At 39.2% G+C, this 22,439-nt stretch overlaps 2 protein-coding genes across 7 annotated transcripts in view; one reads left to right on the forward strand and one right to left on the reverse strand.

Moving 5' to 3' along the window:
* The window catches only part of LOC138038966 (N-acetyllactosaminide beta-1,6-N-acetylglucosaminyl-transferase-like), a 35,265-nt gene extending 22,825 nt beyond the window's left edge, over window positions 1-12,440 (forward strand). For 3 of the 5 annotated variants that reach the window (XM_068885083.1, XM_068885081.1, XM_068885080.1), the window contains exons 3-6: window positions 8,142-8,260; window positions 8,857-8,883; window positions 9,065-9,106; window positions 10,572-12,440. In XM_068885083.1, coding sequence (XP_068741184.1) covers window positions 8,156-8,260; window positions 8,857-8,883; window positions 9,065-9,106; window positions 10,572-11,645 — 1,248 coding nt within the window. In that variant the 5' untranslated portion in view covers window positions 8,142-8,155 and the 3' untranslated portion in view covers window positions 11,646-12,440. Of the gene's footprint in view, window positions 1-7,507; window positions 7,613-8,141; window positions 8,261-8,300; window positions 8,511-8,856; window positions 8,884-9,064; window positions 9,107-10,571 lie in introns of those variants that run through there. The other 2 variants (XM_068885082.1, XM_068885085.1) reach the window with 2 other exon arrangements.
* A 4,202-nt stretch (window positions 12,441-16,642) lies between these two features.
* The window catches only part of LOC138038948 (peroxidasin homolog), a 28,216-nt gene continuing 22,419 nt past the window's right edge, over window positions 16,643-22,439 (reverse strand). For both annotated transcript variants that reach the window (XM_068885052.1, XM_068885051.1), the window contains 4 exons: window positions 21,169-21,462; window positions 20,607-20,747; window positions 19,381-19,545; window positions 16,643-17,739 (listed from right to left, as the gene is read on the reverse strand). In XM_068885052.1, coding sequence (XP_068741153.1) covers window positions 17,672-17,739; window positions 19,381-19,545; window positions 20,607-20,747; window positions 21,169-21,462 — 668 coding nt within the window. In that variant the 3' untranslated portion in view covers window positions 16,643-17,671. The remainder of the gene's footprint in view (window positions 17,740-19,380; window positions 19,546-20,606; window positions 20,748-21,168; window positions 21,463-22,439) is intronic.

Below are 22,439 nucleotides of genomic sequence, written 5' to 3' on the forward strand. Positions count from 1 at the left end.
AACTTTATTTCACTACGCTAGCCACACACAACAAAAGTTGGTTTCCAGGTGGGGCGTAGGTAAACACGTTACAATAAAGTATATATATATATGTTTAAAATAGAAGTATACTACATAGAATCAGTGCGATCCAGTGGAAGGCATGGGGGGCGAGGAGGCAAGTTTGTGTTTGAAATCAGAAAGCGATTTTGCGGTCTTTACCTCATAGGAAAGATTATTCCAGAGCATTGCACCACTATACTTAAAGCTGCGCTTCAAAACATTTGTGCATGGCCTTGGAAGTGCTAGATCAGTCTCGATATTCCTAAGATTGTAATTTATGTTAGTATCATTCAGCTTTACAAAGGAGTTACTCAGTTGGGGGGCAGACAGATCATTGAGGATTTTATACATAAGGGTAGCCTTTGTATGGAAGCGCCTGGTTTCAAGAGTTTTCCACTTCAGGTTATTCAACACATCTGTGGACCTAACATCATATGAAGAGCCTGTAATAACCCTTCCCGCACGATTTTGAATTTTTTGTAATTTATCTTTCAGTTGCTTACCAAATATATCCCACAGGGGTGAGCAGTAATCAAAATAAGGTTGAATGAGTGATCTGTATAAAGTTACGAGGGTGCAGAGGGGGACAAAAGGCTTAATTCTTCTCAAAGCACTCATGCCAGCACATGCCTTTTTACATATATACTCAATATGAGTTTCAAATGTAAGCTTTTCATCTAGTAGAACTCGCAAACATTTGTTAGAGGTTACACGTGAAACCAAATTATTATCAATGGAGATTACATTAGGTAAATCTCCAGATTTAGTGTTCAAATTATATGTTGACCCAACAACCATTAACTTTGAGAGAGGTGGAATTGGAGCTTATTAACAGTGAGCCAGTCGCTTAGATTTTTTAAATCAGAATTTATATTATTGGCAAGTGCGCCAATATCAAAACTAGAGGTAAAGATTTGAGTATCGTCTGCATATAAACAGGGGGTAGTGAATTTTAAACAATTTGGTAAATCATTTATGTAGATAAGGAAAAGGAGAGGGCCAAGAATAGAGCCTTGGGGGACTCCACGGGGTAAGTTACTTTGAGAAGATAAGCAACCATTTATTAAACATTGTTGTTGTTGGGCAGTTAGATAAGACTTGAACCACATCAATTCTCTATCAGCGACTCCATAAAACTTAACTTTCTCCAGTAAAATCGAATGATCAACTGAGTCGAAGGCCTTACGAATATCAAGAAAAACTACACCTGTCAATTTTCCCTTATCCATATTATCAAAACCAATCATCGCACATTTGAATCAACGCCGAGACAGTCGAGTGGAGAGGGCGGAAACCAGACTGGAATTTAGAGAGAACAGAATTAACTTTCAAATAGTGATAAAGCTGTTGAAAAACTTCTTTCTCGAAAACTTTACTTATTATTGGCAGGATTGAAATTGGTCTATAACTTCCCATATCACGACGGTCATTGCCTTTATAGACCGGGAACACACGCGCATTTTTCCAGTCATCAATAAAAATTCCAGAGGAAAGTGACAAATTAAATATAAAAGTCAAAGATGGAGCAATTATACTAGACGCGACTTTGAGGACCTTGGCAGGAATCTTATCGAGGCCAGTGCTTTACGACACCTTTAAGTTTTTTAGCGTAAGCGCGACATTTTCCACTGGTATATTAGAGAATCGAAAGGCTGGAAAACTATTCTGAATGTTGCTGAGATATGTGTTAACGCTATTAGAGGACCTTTTCGTTGATTCAGCGGCCAAAGTTGGTCCTATGTTTACAAAGAAATCATTAAATGACTCGGAAATATCTTTATCGTCAGAAACAATTTTATCGTTAACAAGAATATCATTGACAGGGGAAGATTTATTACCTTTGCCTGTAAGTGGTTTATTAATTTCCAGCTCGCCTTAGGGTCAATAGCCTTGGACGCATCGACGCAGGCGAAAGTTGTCAGATTTCGCTTTACTCATCATACAATTTACCTTATTCCTGGCAGATTGAGCACCCAGTGGTTGTGCTAGCCGTATTTAATAGCATGTTTTTTATGGTAATCTCGTTCCTTCACCATTTTCTTTATGTCAAACGTAAGCCATGGTACTGCTGATTGTCTCACACGCATATGTCTGATAGGGGCATGGTGATCTAAAAATTGCATTAAAATCAGACTTCTATGCTTGCCAAGCTAAGTTAGGGTCGTCAAAACATTCAACATTTTGCCACGAGGCCCTATTAAGGTCATTAATAAAATCCACTTCGACAAAATGTTTGAAATTTCGAACCTCTTTAATAATGGGTCTAGTTTTGGGTACAGCAAACTTTCGTACCGCATAAATTAGACTGTGATCTGAAATTCCTAGGTGAATAACTCCAGAGGTTGCTATATTGTCGACCATATTTGTAAGAATTAAATCAATAGTAGTGGCCAAAGATTTAGTAACTCGGGTGGGCTCCTTGATTAGTTGCTCTAACTGATAAACTGAGGATATGAACTGCAGGGTTCGTGTATGTACATCAAGGGTTGTTTTGGCACAGTCAGAGTTAATATACCCCATGAGAATCAGTTGCTTATGTTCGATATCACCAAAAAGCTGCATCTACGCGCTCGGTGGTCTATACCAAGTGCTGACTAGAAATGACCTGCTGTGAGGAAGATTTATTATCTCTACACAGATTATTTCCAAACTGTCGTGCACAAGGTCAATTCTGTTTGTGTACGACAGCTTTTCCCTGATATAGAGAGCAACACCACCGCCTGACCGGCTACGGTCCTTCCCGATTATAATATAGCCAGGAATATATACTTCAGTATCAGAAATAGTGCCATCGAGCTTAGATTCGTTAACGGCTAGCACTTCCAAAGGAGAATTGATTAAAATATAGCGAATTTCATCAATGTGTTTACATAGACTATTAGCATTAATACAGGCAAGTTTAAACCCTCTACATGATGTGATGCAATGCAGTAGAGAGTAAACATCATTACCTTCTACTGAATCACACTGATCTGTCGTTAGTAACGACGATCCCTGCTTCTGGGTCGTCGTGCGTTTGCCAGCTCCAGCAGGACCTTGTTCAGTTGGTTGTAAACATTGGGCCTGCGAAAACCCTGTAACGGCAAGCAGTGAGCTGCCCTTAGAGTTTAGGTGAAGTTTGCTGCTGTTGAGGCAAGAATTGTCAATTATTATATAGATACTGATGAAATACCAGGATTTCTCCTTTTACTAAAAAATCATATCTTCACCGCGCGCAGTGAACGTATCATTTTTATCTTTCACATGTGAGGATATAGCTGTCGTCATGGTAACGAACACGATTAGCCAATAAAACGCGAGCTTCCTCTTCATTGTACGATACTTTCGTGCTTTAATATAATTCTTCTCTACTACATTAACATTTTTATTGCAAATTTTACATTATCATGATTTGTTTTTCATAACTTTCATATCTTGTTTCATGTTACACAACATGCGCGTTTTAGTGGTTGGTGAACACTTTTTCATCATTTCGAAAATGAATAAAACAAGTTGTTTTAAATCTAGACATTTCATCAATATCTATATAATCTATATCTCGTGCTGAAAGTATCTCTCACTCGTTCGCTTCGCTCACTCGTGAGAGATACTTTCGGCACTCGAAGATAAAATTCGTATCCCCGCGCGGCCATGTAATATCCTCTATTTATTCAATTGTCAATTAACGTGAAGTTGTTACTTTCCGACAAAGATTTCAAACTTTCGTTAGCATCATGCAATTTTGCACTTAAATCTAAATCTTCTCTATGAGTAAGTGCAGAGACTGCTATTCTTGAATTCGGAAATTTTAACTTCACTGACTTTGCGAGATCTACAATCTTTTCCGCACATCTTTGAGCGGAATCTGTTGGAAGGTTATTTGTACCCACGTGAACAATTACATGGGCTGGATCACCATTGACATTAATAGACATAACCTCTTCGGATATCTGATCTGCTGTTTTCCCCGGATACGTGAACTTACGGACCGGTTTCTTTGAAAGCCTTCTTGGATTTATGTTCTTAATGATATAGAATCTCCAATTATAACTATAGGTTTATTGTAGTCGCTGTTTTGTGGACTTGCATTCCTCTCTGGGTCATTTGGATCCTGGGGACTCAAGGCTGGCGAGGCAGTCTGATGTGAACTTTGCTCGCGATGATCTGATCCAGCTTCTCGTTGTCTATCCGTTGTTGTTGATGTTGTTGTGGTTGCTGAGAAAGAGTATGCAGATTTTGCTTGCGCACTTGCATCAGTGGAAACAGCAGTTAGCACCTTTTTTCTGGTCTCAATCCCTATGAGTTTCCAATTCCTTTGTTAGTAGATGAATGGAGGTAATGAGCCTCTTTTGTTCTTCTTCGGCCGATCGAAGTTTGTTAGCGTAGTCTTTGTTCACTTGAAGATGGTGTTGTTTTTCTTCTCTTTCAAGATGCAAATTGTTTGAAAGTTTTTCGTTCAACTCTCGTTGATGGCGAAGTTCGTTGTTATTGACTGCATCAGGGTGTGAACAGACATCGGCATCAATGCAACTTTCTTTGGAAATAAAATGGGCGACTTGCTCTTTTAAATCGCGTTTATCCTTTCTAAGGAGCAGAATCATTTCTATCAAATCACTACAATTATTACAACAGCGGCTTGGATCTTTTGCGACAGCGGGTTCAAGTTCAATGACTTCTTCGCCACTTTGCTTCTTGCTTTCCGGCCAAGGAACCTCGTCGGGTAGTTTCTCGGGTAATTTCTCTTTAGCCTAAACCAACTAAGTTTAATTTCAACTCCTCTGCGTTCTCTTTACCTTGAATCTGGACAGTTTTTGCTTTGGTATAAAAGTTGCAAGTGATGTGTCCGGCTTTAAGCACCGAACAGGTTCCATTATCCTGAACTTGAAAGTCGCTACTATCGATTCCTAATTTTGATGATAAAGGTCGAGTAAATCTTCCTTTGTGCCAAGCCATTTAAGCTGTTTCTTTGAAGCATTGTAGATTAGAAGACTAGAAGACTAGAAGCCACAGAGACGAAAATATGGAGAATAATTGCAGAAGTACGAGGAGCTTGCTAAAACACGTCTTTACTCTTCGAGACTTCGTTGAAGAATCGTAGATAGTACATAGAATCGTTCCCATGGGAACTTACTTGCAGACCCTTATTAATGTAGAATATAGAATTTGCTTTACTCAAAAATTTTGAAACCGTTTGCCCCCCCTCACCCCCAAGCGGTCAACATCGTTTAAAGGTTGTTGAAGAAAAGGTTGGTGCCGTTTGCCCCGACCCGAACATCCATTTCCCAGGTTTTCTATGAATGAAGTGGTATCCTTTTCTCAACCTCTTAGAGGGGAAGGGTCTGGGTGAGCCCTGTACGGGAATGTTTAGAGGGAAATCGTCAGCAAACTTGTCAAGCTGGGACCTATAGGAATTTCAGAATTCAAGGAGTCTCAAACCAGTTTCAACTATTTTAAACCTTTTCCAGAAACTGTACTATTAGAAGGATTACGTATACGGCAGTGTATTTCATGGTTTCATGCGAAACAGCAATTATATACCACTTATTTACATAGAGTGAGGTCATTACAGGGAAATCTCAGACCTCGGCCTTGAGGACGAGGACGGACGAGGTTAATTAGTTATTTATTATATGGCTTTTTTTTTTTGCTCAGCATTGGCCTGTTCTTCGTCCTTTGGATAATAAAACTCGCTCTCGTAGTGGCTCTCTTTGTCGCTTATACTAAAGAAATATCTGTATGCTAGTTTTTCTTTCAGTTATTGAAAATATAGTTGTACTTTGTCCGTAGTTTTTTGTTGTTTTCGCCCACGCGCTCGTAGCTTTTAGTCTCAACTCATAAAAGCCGTCGAGCCGAGAAAAATTTTCATAATGCCCGGTTATTACAAGAAAATCTTCCCCGCTCAGCAGCCAATCAGAGCGCGCGTACTATGGTAGCCATATAATAATACCGTTTAACACAATTTGGTCAATAGTATGGCGTAATCGGTTACCATAACAACGGGCTTTCTATCTAAAAACTATCCCAGATTTTTTTACTGCCTGGAAAGTGGTTAGAAGGATGACAATCTTTGCAAAGCTTAAAAAAATAGATGGTGTGCCTTCAGAATTCAGAATTGTTTGAGCTTCTATAAAATACGTATGTCGTTCACCACAACTGAAAAGATTTAAAATAATTTTAAATCAGCCTTTAATTGTATTTAATTGTGTTTTTGTAAGTAAATTCAAATCGAGTGAAAAAAATTAATAAAATACAAAAATAATTGAAAAGAGTACAGAGGTCAGCGCTGTACCTGGTTAATATCTACAATTATTATAGTTTTGATCCAGTTAATATCAAGCTCCCAGTTCTTATCACCTACAATTATGCGTGAAGCGGTGTCGCTCACGTGCGCGTGTTTTACAAACGTCTTTGATTTAATAGCACGGAACGACCAAAACTTCTTAGGATCTACTTTCAATTTCTCTGATAATGTTTGGAGATACTGATGATGGCTTGTTGCAATACAATTCTTAGTTTGTTTCCTCAGTTGCTTAAAGCGCATGAAACGTTCTGGGGAAGAAGTAATCTCCATTCGCTTCCACAACGCTTTTTTCTTTCTACTCAGCTTCATAATTTCAGCAGTTATCCAAGGTGGCCTTGAACGACCTCTAAGCCTTATTCGAGGAACATTCATGTCTATAGCACATGGTATCAGGTCCTGGAATTTAGTCACACTGTCATTTAAAGGGAGAGTTTCACGTCTCTGCGCATGGGCAAACTGTCACTTCAGCCCATTTAATTCCATTGTTATTGAAACAATCGAAAGTACTGATGCAGAAAACGGAAACAATCCCATAGTAATGGATTACTCATTGGAATTACTTTTGTAATCATTTCCTTTGTGTTATGAACCTACTGCATGCGAATAGATTACAACTCGTGCGTAGAATAAATTTTCGACCCGTACAATAAATTCGAGATCAAAACTAAATTCGATATTTTCTGTGTAAACCCGCAGTGTCTTCCACCAAATTTGGGCCTTAGTAATTCAGTGTATTTGCTTTAATACTCTCTGTGTTTAATTAACATCATCTGGTTCAGTAAGAAACCGTGAAATTTACAACTGCTAGCGATAAAGCTTGGACATGCGCAAAACCGTGAAACTGTCCCTTTAAGTGTACTCCTGAGACCATCCAACAATAGACTTCCCTATTCACATTCTTTTGACGTTTGAATTTTGCATTAATAGCAAAAGATACCCGAAGATGATCTGAATTAAAACTGTCAGGATGAACAGATCCATTTACTATATAATATAAACTCTCATTGTATCTGAAGAAGGCTGGTTTGGCCAGCCGAAATATAGTACACCACTAAAATCAAATCTAAGTACTATCGGCTCTTGCTCAAAATATTTAGCTTTAAAAATTTTGTTTCTCGAACACTTTCAACCCGCCATTTCTACTGTTGACTGTTTTTCTCTTTTCTGTTTCCGTTTAAACTCAAGCATGCGCAATGAGACTGGAACCCACGTTTTCTGGTAAAATAGAGTCCATTATCCTAGAGTTTTTCCGGACGCTCACCCGCTGACCAAAAAGCCCGAGGACTCTCGGTACGAGATTGGATTTGTATGTAGTTTTATCACGTACAACAGGAGCGCTTGAGTAGGAGCTTGCGTCTCCTATACAAGCCCTATGAGTCAACCTTTGCTGGTATCTTTCTATTTTTAGAACGCCAATCAGAATAAAGTTGTTGTGGAACAAAGACAAAAATAGCAAAAACAATGTATGCAAAATGTGCAAATTGATGTAAATTGTTGTAAATGTGAGTTTCCTGCTGAAGGATTAGTTCTACGCGCAAAGGTTGACTCAAGGATATAATGCATTGCGAGGCTCCTACTCGTGGGCTCCTGCGTACAGTTATTCAAATCTCGCTGCAATTGTACGGTGAATTTAACTGGAAAAACGGTCAAATAGAACTCCTCTGCTACCTGTGTCCTTCTTCGAACGCAATTAGGTTAATATATGCTAATTGTGTAATAACGAATAAATTATGTTAATGTATGCCAATTGTATGCTATCATTTTATTGTCTTGAGATTTGTACTTCTTACCTTTACTGTGAATGCCTCTTTAATTGCAGGATTGTGAACCACAATGGCTTTGTTACGAGCAAAGATTGTGATTTTAGTGTGCTTCTCTTTTGTCGTGGGGACGTTCCTTATTATCCAGCAATCAGGCATCCTGAGGGTCAGAAGAGGGGTAGGTCATTTCAAAATATAATGACACTATGCAGCAGCGACAACGACATATTGAGATAGGCTTCTGATCGTTACTTCATCGAATATCCTACAGTAACCTTGGGCAGAAGCTTTTTTTCTTTTTCCTAGGATCCTTCCCTGAATTTCACTTTATAAGGAATGTGGTGCACAAATAATAAGGGGCCATGACTCACAGGAACGAGAAAATGCCCACAGTGAAATAATCAAGCCTCCTGAGCGTCAGAAGAGGGGTAGGTCCGGACGCGACTTCATCGAATGTTGTACAGTAACCTTGGGAAGGAGCCTTTTTTTCTTTTTTTTTTCTTTTTTTTTCCGGTCCCCTTCCCTGAATTTCACTTTAGAGGGAATATGGTGCACAAATACTAAGAGGGCGTGGCTCACAGGAACGGGCAAATGCGCATAGTGAGATCGGCAAGCAAAGCACTTGTTCCGTGCGTTCGCCAATTTCTTCTCGCCCCGTTGCTTCACCAAGGATCCTAATCCCAGCCTGAAACAGTCAAAGGCCTCCCACATTTGCCAAAGAGAAATTAGCGTCTCCTTTCCCCCCTTATGTCTTCTTTTTTCATTCTTTTTCAGTTAAAACGCGTGAATCGTATATCCGAGGTGAGGTTCCCTACATTTGCCAATAATGCCTCGTTTTGGGACTCGTGTCTTTGTTTTTTTCTTTCTCCGTTGTGTAAAACTAGTGCATCTTTCTATCCTGAGGTGATTTACCATTCTTATTATGTTAGAAATATATTGAAGACTTAGTAGGTCACCACGGTCTTTTATTATTTTGTTTCAGGGGTTTTCTGGCCAATGGCGTCAATTTACTGCTGAAGAAAAGGTAAAAAAGCTTGTATTATTGTTATTTTTACCCACAAAAATTGTGATGGAGGAAATCGTGATAGAGGAAAAAACAAGATGAATTTATGGCTTCGTCGCCATTTGCAATCAATCTAACAAAGTGAAGAGGGAAGATACCTTTCATTACCGCAAGATTATTTGCCTCCCAAATTAGGTAAACCCTTAAAAAACCACGATTCACAACCTGTTGTTGCTGAATGCTGATAGTATTGATCCAAATCCAGCGCTTTCAACTCTCTCCAAAAGGTCTTAGAATTGGCGCATGGAACGTAAGTGATCAAATCGATGTCTTGTAACCTATTGTTTCGAAAAAGCAAGAGATCTTTGTGGTGAGAAGAAAATTGTGATGGCGAAATAATGAAACTCCTAAGGACGACAAAAAAACTATTTTATTTGTGGGAACAATAGAATAGGTACAATGGCCCATCACAGCTTAAGATATCTGCCTCAGTGACGGGAACACTCTTAGTAATTTCTGAACAACAGGAAAAACTGCTTGTTGGTGTTGGGGGAGAGGGGGGAGGGGAGGGGGGGGGCGTTGAAGAGGAATAATCAGGTGTTCATTATACCATTGTTTCTGCTCGAAAATTTATGTTATTCCATTATTCCAAAATTGACAAATCGAATATTCCTTTCCAAAGGAAATTCTCATTCCGTAATTCCGCCCCATAAAATGACATTATTCCATTATTCCAGCAAAAAAATTCCCTTTTCTTATTCCATTTCAAGGTTCCTCTTCACCCCCCTAATGTGCCTTTGCAACACTATCAATTATGCTCAAGCCAAATTGACCGGGGTTATAAATACATAGTCTCGTTGTAACTCTTCTGGAAGTGGATTCACTGGACTGCCCAGTAGTTTTCCAAGTAGTTTATAAAAGGACAGAAGAGCCAGCTTTGCTTGTAGTGCATCTCCGTTGCAACATAATGCCATGAATATTTTCGTATCAACATCTGTATTTTGTAAAGTGGTTGTGAAATGGTAGATTCGGTGACCACTTTGTGTGGTTTAGTAAAGGTGATAAACAGGGCAGATTGATTTCTCTTGATATATGCAGCAATAGTGGTAACAATGCATAAATCAGGGTGAGCAAACTCAATCATCTGCTTGATGCGCATGCCTTCCTGGTCTGGTGTACATAATGGACTGAGGGAGTCTGAACGTGTAGAGTCCCGATGTTACGCACATATTATCTAAACTTGGCTAAGATACACTTTCTTCGTAAAAATACTCGCCTAAAAGGAACAAGGATTGATACAATGTTGTTGGGAGAAAATGAGATTCAAAGTGTTTTTTTTTTTTTTTTTTGCAACCCTGCTTCTCAGTGAAGTAAAGAGAAGATGCAGAAAGCGAGAAGGAAATCCCTAAACACCCAATTGCCTTTGCAGGTAAGGCACTGTTAGCTTAAAAAAATGCAAGGTTAATGGATCGTTTTCCCTTGGTAGGAATTGAAATGGAAAAGGTGTAAAAAGCTCATAGCTGGACAACTGGAAGTAAACAAAACCACCAACCCAATGGATGACTCTGAAATTCTCACCAGATACGAGACAAGTGAAAACTGTTATCATGTTTTACGGACACGATTTCCACACCCAGTCTTGACGAAAGAAGAAAAAGGTCTACCAATTGCCTTTTCACTTACTGTGTATAAGAAAGCTGGTCTGCTGGAAAGGCTTCTCCAAGCTGTCTACATGCCTAACAATATTTACTGTATTCATATTGATATTAAATCTCCAGACGTCTTTCGTAAAGCCATACAAGCCATGATACGGTGTCTTCCGAATGTGTTTATATCACGAAAAAGCGCTGATGTGGTCTGGGGACATTTCTCAATAGTTCAAGCACAACTTTATTGCACGGAGGAGCTTTTAAAGTCTTCTGTGGATTGGAAATATCATATTAGTTTAATTGGACAAGATTTTCCACTATATGACAATAATCAAATTGTAGCAGCTTTGCGAATGCTTAACGACTCGAATAGTATAGAGAGTTTCCCTATTCCTGAACACAACAAAGGGCGAACTACGCATTCCCACACATTGGTAAACCATCAGATCTACGACACTGGCGTCGCAAAATCACCACCACCTCACAACATTACAATTTATAAAGGATCAACACATATTGTGGCCACGAAAGAATTTATGGAGTTTGTAGTACACAGTAAGATTGGAAAAGATTTTACAGAATTTCTTAAAGACGCTTACGTCCCTGATGAAATACTGTACGCATCATTACAACAGCATCCGCTCGCTCCGGGTGGGATACGTGGTGAACAACCAGAGTACATACCGCGGGCTCTTCACTGGGCTGACCAGTATTATCAGTGTTACGGCGAATGGGTGCGAACATTATGTTGGCTCTCTATCAAGGACTTGCAGTGGGCACTTGGTTCGATTATGAGAAACAGACTCTTCGTTCACAAGATTCCATTTGATTTTTATGATGACACATTAGAATGTCTCCTCGTTGCAAGACAGGGAAGAAAATACGGCTCGATCATGTGGAATGAACCTTAGCACGCTTTCCATTTTTCAGAACTGACCGGCCAGACCGGGCATTTGGAAGGGCTACCTCTACAACGCATTCAAATTTTAATTTCTGTTAAAACACAATTCATGGATGTTATATACTCCTCCAGAAGAATGCGCGGGATTATCATGCAAGTGTTCCTTTAAACTGTTGCATTTTCTTTGCGAACTGATGGCTATGGCCTGTCAGTTCTGACAAAAGGAAAGCGCTCTATTTTTTTAGCCATTAGCACGGCTTAAATCCTCCAGCATGTGGTAAAGATTCGTAACGAACATGTTCTTCTTTTGTTTTAATTTGACATTCACATAACGATTGGAAATACGATTCGCTTTTTTGTTCCAAAAACACGACTACTAAATTCGATACATTACGGTTTTCCAGGAGGGGGCTAATAACAATCCAGTAATCCAAAAATCTACACCAAGGATAGATCTGATCTAAACTTGGAAGCGTAAATACAAGGCAGGACGCAGTTTTCAAAAAGGTCCAAAACCCTTCGTCACTGTGTTTAATTTGTGACTCCCGCTCAAAGCGCGACTCCTCTGCATAGCAATGCATTCTGAATGCATCATGACATCATGGCAGCAGAGACAAAAACATGGAGACTTTGCAAAGTAGATTACTTTTAAGTTCTTATCGTGAAACTGCAGCTCGCTTACTTCGCTCTCTCTCTTCACACGAGTTAATGTAGCCTGCAAATTGAAAGATTTCATCAAGCGCATTTTTATGCAGAGAGTACCGTCCGAGTTTTTTATCTAAATAAAAAAGAAAAAAAAAAGAGATGAAGTGTTGAACATATATATACCACAAAAACATGATTTTAAAATTATTTGCATTCGATGAAAGAGAACGCATCCCAATCGTGTCAGTCCCTCGGGATGTCCTTTGGGTATCGATCGTGGTGCCATACGATTTCAGCGGTACACGGGATTTTGTCTGTGAGGTCTGTCCCCACCAGGGTGGGGAATTTAACATGGCCACCATCTTGGATACAAATGAAGAGGGCTTGGAAATCAACCTTGTTCCCAAAGCTTTTCCCTCCACAAGTAGTATGGGAAAGGCCCTGGGAACGGGGTTGCCTGAAAACAACTCCGCCATCTTAGACAATACCCAGAAGGAGTTTGAATGAACTTCCCCACGAAAGGTGAGTGGTAGATACATTGCACTTTTATTGTGTGCAGCAAGGTCTAAAGGGTATTATTCTGGCCACTTTTACTTGCCCCAGAGTGGGAGCTTTTGATTACTTATTTTGTCGCGGGGGTGGGGAATTTGTGTCATTGTCGCAGAAAATGAAAAAATCCCCACCCCATGCCCGAACCCCCCCCCCCCCCCCCCTTCCTTCCCCGACCCCTCGAGACGATCTGACTACGAGGGTCTACTAGATCACTCAAACATCCTTGTCCACAAGACGAGGGAATTGTTTTGTTGTTGTCGTTCTCTTTCGCTCTCCTGTCGTTTCTGTTCTAGACATAGGTCCTCCAGTCATCATGTAACCTTATCAGAGCTTCTACATATATGCCAAAAATTGCAATACAGAGAAAAAAGCAGCTCTAAGCAAATCAAAAATAAACACAGCTTTAAGCTTGACTTGAATAACTGCGCAATCACCAGTGTGGACCACAGCTATCATGATATGTCAAACTGGATTGAAACCAGCGAAAAATGCAGAAAGAAAACATTTTCCAAACCGTTTTCCACCTGAACGCGAAAAGCGTTGACTGTGTAAGCACTATTAATGGTTTTCATCTGACGTCACGGCGGCCATGTTGTTGTACAGAACAATGCAGTAAAATCCTTTTTGGAAATTTGACTTTATTCTTGGGCAACATTTATGGGGTCATTTTCTAATGTTTTGTACACCAACGTGGCCGTCTCATCACGTGTATGCCACGTCCAGCCACAGAAAGCGCGCGAAAAATGAAGACTCGTTATAACCTGGATTGAGTCTGCAATCAAATCGAAAACCATTACCTGGTCTGCGGTCAAACAGCTGACCTCGTTGAGCTTCAAGCTTGAGCCCGCGATATGGTCAAGTTATACTGGCCAGCGGATACCTTGTTTTGCCAATTGTCAATTGATCAAAGATGTATAGAACTTATTCCAAAATGGCCGTCATTTAAATATTCTTTTGTTCTTATTCAAAATAGCCCTTGATGCCTCGTTCTTGGGCTGAAAATTCAAAACTAGCATGATACTGGTCACATTGGCATACATGAAGACCCAGATGACGTCACAACGTGCTTTGCAAGCGGTGCAAAAGTGGGACGCAAAATAGTTGTTGACGTCATCCCAGGGATAGACTTGTTCACTGTTAACAAAGTTATCGCCACAATTCTTTCTCATACTAAAGTTTTCCAACCACCGAACAAAAAAGTCTTTGTTGTAATAATCCCTTGGTTAATGACGATGGGTGACGTCACGGCTGACCGAGAGGCTTTGAAAAACTTGAGCATTTATTAAATAGAACGATTCAAAGTTTTAAAAATGGTGTGATATTAACAAGTTGCTCATCTGACGCGAATATTGTATATGACTTATGAAAGGTCAGCATTGAAGTATTAATGTACACTAGGTATTTTTGGTGATTTAAGACATTTTAACCAGGTAAATCGAAAGAAACATTTATTTAAATGAAGAGAAATCTGATATTGATTAATAAAACACTTCTTGTGTTTTCCCATCATGAATTATTGATGAGTTTTATGGGAGTAATTAAAATAAGCTCAATGATCATTAAATCCGCAAGGAGAGAAGATGCTTCGATAAGTTCAGTCAACTCTCGTTTTTCCGGACACACTCAAGGAAGCCATTTAACTTGCAGTTGGGCTGTATTTCCTTTCGAAGAATCCAAGATTTGAAATCCGAAGAAAGTTGACCCTCAACCATCTCATAATGCTAGGCAAATATTTTCTATACATTAACGCGCTAAATAATACTAAATTCGTTTTCAGCGACTTTATCTCATTGGTGCAAGATAAAATGGAAACCGAAAAATACATTGCGGCCACGCTGGATGGTGAAAGGGAATTTCGACAGAAGTGGAAATTCTTTCTCACCAGTTAAGGCGTGCCTATGAAGTATATCGTACGTCTTCTAGTAGCGTAATGTGTAAGTAGGTTAGGCCATAATAAGTATATGAAATAATCAAATATAACACAGTTTTTAATAATAATAGATATTAATTATAATCAACGTAAAAAGCGTATGTGAACATCGCACTTAAGGCTGTACGTAGAGTACTGTAAATTGGTTATATGTAATGCTTAGATTGTATAACAGCATGTAGATATTGTAATGTGTAGATATGTAAATGGGCAGTTTGTGTCCTGTAAATTTTGTGTAATTGTAATTGTTGTGAAAAAATTATATTAAAAAAAAAGAAGAAGAATCCAATTCCAGATTTATGGTTTTGCGATCTGCGCTGTTCCATTCACAAAGGATCCGCTATTAATCAGTGGAACTTATACCAACCACTTATACCAATAACGGTAAAGTTAACAAGCAATGCCGTTCTTCGATTTTCGCGCTGAACAACAAAACACAACGGCAGCCTGAAGGCTTGAGATTCCAGGTATATATGAGCTATATGGCGACCCAAAATATCTTGCAAGACTGGACGAACTTATCAACACTGTGTACCGAAACTGTTAACGGTCTTTGAGAATGGAGCACGAGGGCTTGATCTCTCGTGAAGCGCGGGAAGAAAAATGCGCAAGCAAGGACTATTGTGCAGACAATTAAGGAGTTGATGTGAAAATGCACCTTTCCAGGAGTCTTTTAAAGTGTATTTTGACAAATTATGAAGAGCAGACTGTAATTTTACACAATTATGTTATATGAAAAGTACACGATTTTCGCTTTAGCGAGAGGCAAAACAATAAATTAAAATTGTCATTTTGGTACCACAAAAATGTCCGTTAAATAACTCCGTCTCCGTCATCTCCAGTCAAACCTCCATAGCTTTCGTCGGGTATCTGGATGTTTAGGTATTCTTAACGTCAAAATATCATCTATAGCCAACTGAATTGTCAACAAAATGTCTAAATTAAGGCATTATTTGTCAACGGAAACATATTTCTTATAATTCAGTCTACCCTTGTATTTCCTACAGAATAAGCGTAGGGCACACAAAAGACCATAAAAAAAGTTGAAGTGAAGCAAAACTACCTTGTAATATATTTTTTTACCTAAACGTATGGTAAGGATTCAGCGGTTGCCCATTCTTGACAAAATCCATTAAGTATTTTGACTGTGTGCAGAATGCTTACCGTCTGCGAGAGTCGAAATTCGTTCATGCATGGCACAAAAGAGGGTCTGAATGCACTGTGACAATGTCCAAATATGGTCAAAGCGCGCTCAATATTCGTCGTGCGTACTCAACGTGTATCCTGCGATATACGTAATTTTGTGTGTCGCGGAGAAAAATGGTAGTTTTTCCAGCTTTTTTTTCCCAATAAACGTAGAAAATTGTGCTTTGTCATCGATGTGTTGAATAATAAAACAAGTATCCTGCTCAATCTTGATCCACCTTGATACTAAGCCAACTCGGCCTACGGCCTCGTCGGCTAAGTATCCGTGCGATTTTCACAAGATAATAGTTAATTATCATTGTTATGTAAATATTCAGCCAGAATTCAAAATATACTTAACAACTTGACATGTTAGGTCAGTGGTGAGGACAGGGACAAGTAATCCCAAGGTTTACAGTGGATCAGAGTTCAAGGAAAGCTGCGAATGACAGGACGAAGGGATAGAAAGAGGAAAGCAGGGACGAAAAGGAGCAAGGACGTGAGCGATGTGGGCAAATAAGAGAAAGGGAAGGGGAAAGGAAGAGAGAGAGAGAGAGAGAGAGAGAAATAAGATACCATTTTTCTTCATCCCTTAAGTACAAATTAGTAGACCCCTGGGTATACGAATTGTTCTACAAAATAGCACGAATGCATAATTAATTTATTCTGCATGCACAATGAAGTAAAGACCTGTACGAAAATCATTCGGTTTTTAATTATCTGAACTTTCTCTTACATAGCATTTTTAACCAACCTCCTTCAACTATCGACAACAAAGAATAAGGACTGAAGGAAAAAACAGCATGCTTTTAAAATTACCATACTGCTTATATGGTCCACTTGTTTTCCTTGTATGCTAATATCTTCCCCTCACAATTTAAACCTTTGTTCGGACTCCCGAGGGACACGCTTTAAAACTCGCAGCACGCGTTTTCTGTTTTGACGTGTTTTAATACGCTAGTAGCGTGTAGCTATGGGAAAGATATTCAGCCGAACAGAATCTTCAAAAGAAAAAGGCCTTAACTAATGTAGGCAAAAAAATCTGCTTCCTTTTCGCAATCGATATTTGGAAAGGCTTTTCGTCTTCTCCAAAAGACTCAGTTAAATATATTTCCATTTCAAAAGCAAATAAGACGTTATGTATTGCCAACACAAACTATAAGAAGTAAATTTATCTTAGCTGGGTATAGAACAAGAAGTCACAGTATATTTTTTAACTGGTATTCGCCAGATTCCTATTTTATATCTTAGTAAAATGTGTGGGAGCTAAGAAGAAAAACAAACAACTAGATAATATAGCCTCCCAGTTCACACTTTATCTGCTAAAGTTCTTATCACTATCGTTAATGTCGTTAACTATTTACTTCACAAAGAACTAATTAAAATACCTCTAGACTTTTTGACGTAAAATATCGCCATAAAGCATTTTTTCTAACAAGTAGTGACTGTCAGTGAACTCTACCTACTTTGCATAAATTCTGCAGCCATTAATTGAAAAATTAAATCTAAAGTGGCAAGGTGATTAACCATGTGTTTTACATTCCTAAATTTAAAGCTTGCAAAAGAAAAAAAAATACGGGTACTTAAAGTTTTCAATGTCAAAAGAGCATTTCTTTCATCAGGCATCGATGAAAACTACATTAGTAAAATCACTGTCAAGAGGTCTGGTCAGCGAGGACGTCCGGCCTGGGTCCCGTAGCAGATTGGTGCAGACCTCCTGTGGATTAAACTGTCCCCCAAATCCACAACAGGGTAGGGAAAATTGCTGCCAAGCAGAGAGAAGGTGAAGTCGCTAGAACAATAACAAAAAGAAGTAATTAAAAACACAACGATTACGAGATTAGCAATTAACGTATGAACAGAGGCCCATGACTAGGAGCGTACATTTTCATTGTATTTGTGTACCAGCGGTTTTACAGATCGAGTTTTGACCTTTCCAGCTAATCACAAGTCTTGCGTTTGCAATTAATACCCATATTGGATTGAAAATTGAGAACTCGTGCAAGCCAAATCTTATTTCAGAATTCCTCTAAATATGGCTCGACCTGTGAAAATGCGGGTTCATAGTCCTGGTATTGGAGTTATAGCCTCATGATTATGCGAACCTAGCGGGAATCGTTTCTGTTTCAACTGCTAATAAAAAGTAATTTGATCGTTCCAGTTACTTAAGCATCTTACTTACTGCGATTTTCATAATTCTGCGGAGTCTTACCGTCATGCTCTAAGCGCCAAACTGTGTTTTGGCTTTCATCAATCAAATTTCCGAACATAGCCGGGAAGATCGACCTTGCCTCCGGAAAGAGAATAGGAGTTTCTGTTCAGTTCACAGCTCAAACACCATTATGATATGTTTTTAGACATTCTTCAGTAAAAAGATTCGTACAGATTTCATCGCTTTCCATCGGAGTTGAGTTTGAATGTATGAATGTACCGTGGGAACCAAAGGTACTGATTGGTGGGTTAGTCACGCATCAGTTGATTTCGTCATCTGTGGTTGGCGTCGGAAGTTTGATTGATGGAAGCCAAAACGCAGTTTGGACGTTGGCGCTTGAAGATGAATTCCGCAGAATTATAAAAAAACGCCTTAACTGCAAGGATTAAAGCCTGTTCAAATCTCTGTTCGGGGTGGATGCATTAATCCATTTAAGGTGATTCCCTTGAAAATGACGTACTTTCCAGATTTTTGTCAAACTTAGCACAATTGATATTCATGCACAGGATAAAAAAAAAAATTATAAAAAGTTGAGGTCGCCGTGCTTGTTTTCGCACTGCATGCCCGTTATTCTACGTGTTTTTTACATAATTACGCTAGTAGCTTTCGAAACTAGATCAACCGGAAAAATTGTTGTTATGTCGCAAAAGCTACTTAATATTACTGAAAACTTGAACCTTCTTGTTTGTCTGGGCTATAATGTTCAAGTAAAGTGATTTTAAATTGCTCAATCTTGCAAAGAAATGTAAGCAAATTGGACCGATACAGCGGTGGGTCTAAAACACAGGTCACAGGTCAGGTCAGGTCACCACAGGTCAGGTTACAGGTCAGTTCGGGTTGCAGGTCAGGTCAAGGTAATAGGAAGAATATTTTTCTGCCAAGGAAATTAACTATTTTTGCAATCCCATAATGTTTGGGGAAAAAGAAGTGCGGGCAGTACGTAGATAGGTAGGTAGGTCTCAAACATCGTTTGATATACACTGAGTGAATGTGCAATCGCTTCTAGAATAATTTATAACAAAGTTTAGGGACTCTATGTTGGTTCAATGACGACAGCAATGTTCACAGAACATTAACTCCAACGTTAGAAATTTCGAAATTCTTTCATTTCACTACAAAATCTTCAGCCAGTAGTCAGCGTCCCGATTCCGAGTCTTGAGCTACCTGGTGTTCTTATGGTTGTGATCAGAACAATCGAGTGCGTATGCGCTTAAAACCTACCGGTTGAAACAAGATTGCGTCGTATTGTGACATAAAAAACGTGTTGGCCGGGAAAATCCAGTGCACTGCACATATACTTCCCAGAATCCTCCAACGTTAGATTTTGGATCACCAGAATAGAGGTGCAGTGAAGGCATTGTTGCTTCACCGTGACACGACCGTCAGCTATAATAAAAGAAAATCAACTATATTATTGTTATTTTGTTACCTTGATGGCTTATAATTATGCCAACCGTGACTCTTATTTACTTAATGATAATAATTGTTTTATTTTTAACAGTTTGCCTCTCACATTTGCTAGTAATGATGGATCATTAGTTGACTGAGAGTTGAACGTGACTGCGTGCATGATGCAGTTCTTGTAAAGCCCAGAACGTGCAATATAAATGCTACACGGCCAACGTTTGCAAAAACGCAACACTTCCTTGTACTTGTACATATTCATTGCCGTGACATTGACATTTGACCTTGTAGCTCAATCGGTAGAGCAGCGGTGATCTAATCCGAAGGTGATGGGTTCAATTCCCACCCTGATCAGAGTTTTCATCCGTCCTTGTGTGGGCCCATTAACGCTCACATGGTTCATATGGGTAGAAAACTAGCACTTCACATCACACGCTATTAGTTAAGCCAGCAGAACATGGAGCGCTTTTTCCAAAAGAGTCTCTATTCTCTCTGTGGCCATCCTGCTTGAGTGACTTACAGCTTGAAGTCTATTGTATTTCATGAAGTATTTTCTATACATTTTAGTTATGAGCGAATGAATCGAACGGAAAGAGTGGACCTTAGCTTGCAAAGATAAACGATGTTTGTACGTACTATATAGCCACCTCTGTGAATTTACGTATTCACGATGTTCTCGCCTTTATTTAGGATCTTAAGACCGTTTCCCTATAATTCCTGCCTACGACGGCTTGGAAAATTCCCTCGGTATTGCCGAATGTTGCTCAGTGGTGTAAAAGACAACTTTGCTCAACTTTGTAATTTTCCTGACTAAATGTTCGAGCCAAAATTTTATAGGAACATTTAATTTATCCCCTCAGCTGCTATTTTACAGGCGATGGATTACATTAGTTTAGTATCCCTTGTTAATTTAAAATCGTTCAACAAAAAAAAACAAAACAAAAACAAAGAAACAAAGTAGTTTTCACATGCAAACCACGCCCAATTGTTCCAATGATTAATAAGCACTAATAAGCACAAGACAGCAAATCTAAAGGGCTTACCCTTGATAGCAGCAGTTGATCCTGGCTTGTCTTTGGTCCATGTTATGTTTAAGGGGTAGCCTTCAGCACTGCAATTGAGAGAAATGCTGTCACCCGCATGCGCAACGACCTTGGACTCCATGATAGGGAATCGGGCACGAACTGTCAAATGGAAGTAGAAACATTAATGCGGAATGAGAGGTTTTATACAAGGTTAGTGTCTACGATCTCTTAGGAGTCGAACTTGAAGTTTTTAGCGTGTCTAACGCCAGATGATTTCACTCGTCAATGTGGGCCGATTGGAATTCAGGGGAAAGAGAGTTAACAACATATTTTCTACCACTCGAAAACTATGGCCCATTTAACCCTTTTCACTCTTAACAAAAACAGTTTATTTGCTCTCCTTTCAGTTAAATTGAATTTATTTAATTTATGCGGCCTCTAATTTGTGGATCACTTTTAATAGGTTATAGAATTTTCCAATCTTCTAATTTTACTGTCTATCCGGTCGATCTTTCTTACTAAAATCAGTTCGAACGTGGCGAATTCCTCACGTCTAATATTTAAGCGCAAGTGACTTTACCGTGTAAATATGCAGTTACGGTTGGTGTAATATTATATGCGTGCTCTTTGTAGAACATCACTGAGAGAAAGCAGGCGTATGTTCCACCATCCTTTCCCGTCACATTAGCAACGATGAGAGGCTCTTTCAGGTCGTTAGTGCTCATCACAGGGATACCATTTTTAAGGAAAATGGCCTTCGATATTGTTACAGTTGCCTCGTTGTTCTTGTGGCTTAGAGAACAGTATAGATTCACGGTGTCCCCGTAGGTCACTGTGTTGTTGGGTACAACGCTAGCAATGGGTAGATCCTCTTCTGCAAATAAACAGTTAAACACATTTATACATACAAACACAACGGAATGCAACCACTTTCTGCAAATTTTATGCAAGTATCTTGTGGATCATTCTATAGCATATCACGACATGCTCTCTCTAACTGCAGACAGTACTGTTTCTGCCCTCTGGGCCTCATCAGTGCAGGGCAGTTTCCAGGACGGAGGTTAAGCTTATAAAGCCACCCCAGGTGCCAGAGTTATAAAGCCACGCCAGAGTGCTTAAACTAGCGAGCTAGTGAGCATGCGCAATTGCAATATATATATATATATATATATTCAGTGGTTCTGCTAGTAGTTCGCTGTCGCTATTTGTACACTCAAATTACTTAATATTTCTAGCAAAGCGTTGTGTATCCTTCGGATCCTACTAGCTTGGGACTACATCGTTGGATTTCCAGCCTTGTTAATTCAAAAAAAAAAAAAAATATATATATATATATATATAGTAAACACACAAGGCAAAGATCAGCTGTTGCTACTCTGAGTTTCACGCCGGTTGGCGATCTTCAGGTAACTGGCAGTTCAAATTTATTCAGTACAAGCGCATATAAACAAAGGTGACATTTAAAACAATGGTGTTATATTACATGACGACATTTACTAAACATTTCGGAGCGTCTATTAAGAATGTTCTTTGAACGACCTTTCATGATCATCAGCTTTTCCTCTAGGCACAGAGTGCAGTTTCGTTTCCCGTTTCTGCCGGCTAGTAGTTGCTTGACGATGGCCCATCTGATCGAAAATTGCTGATTTTCTTTTTTTAGATTCCAGATGTGTTTGGATAACTCCGTTTCGTGCTTGTACTTTTCGTTGCGTAAGGACTTTAAGACAAGATACAAGATAAAAGATACAGAAATAAGATACAAGATACAGAAATCATTCAAAATCACTCTACTGGAATGAGTCATTGCCGCTAGGAATTGCCCATGCTCACTAGCTCGCTAGTTTGAGCACT

The sequence above is a fragment of the Montipora capricornis genome, chromosome 2, assembly GCF_036669925.1.
Source record: "Montipora capricornis isolate CH-2021 chromosome 2, ASM3666992v2, whole genome shotgun sequence".
Lineage (NCBI taxonomy): Eukaryota > Metazoa > Cnidaria > Anthozoa > Scleractinia > Acroporidae > Montipora > Montipora capricornis.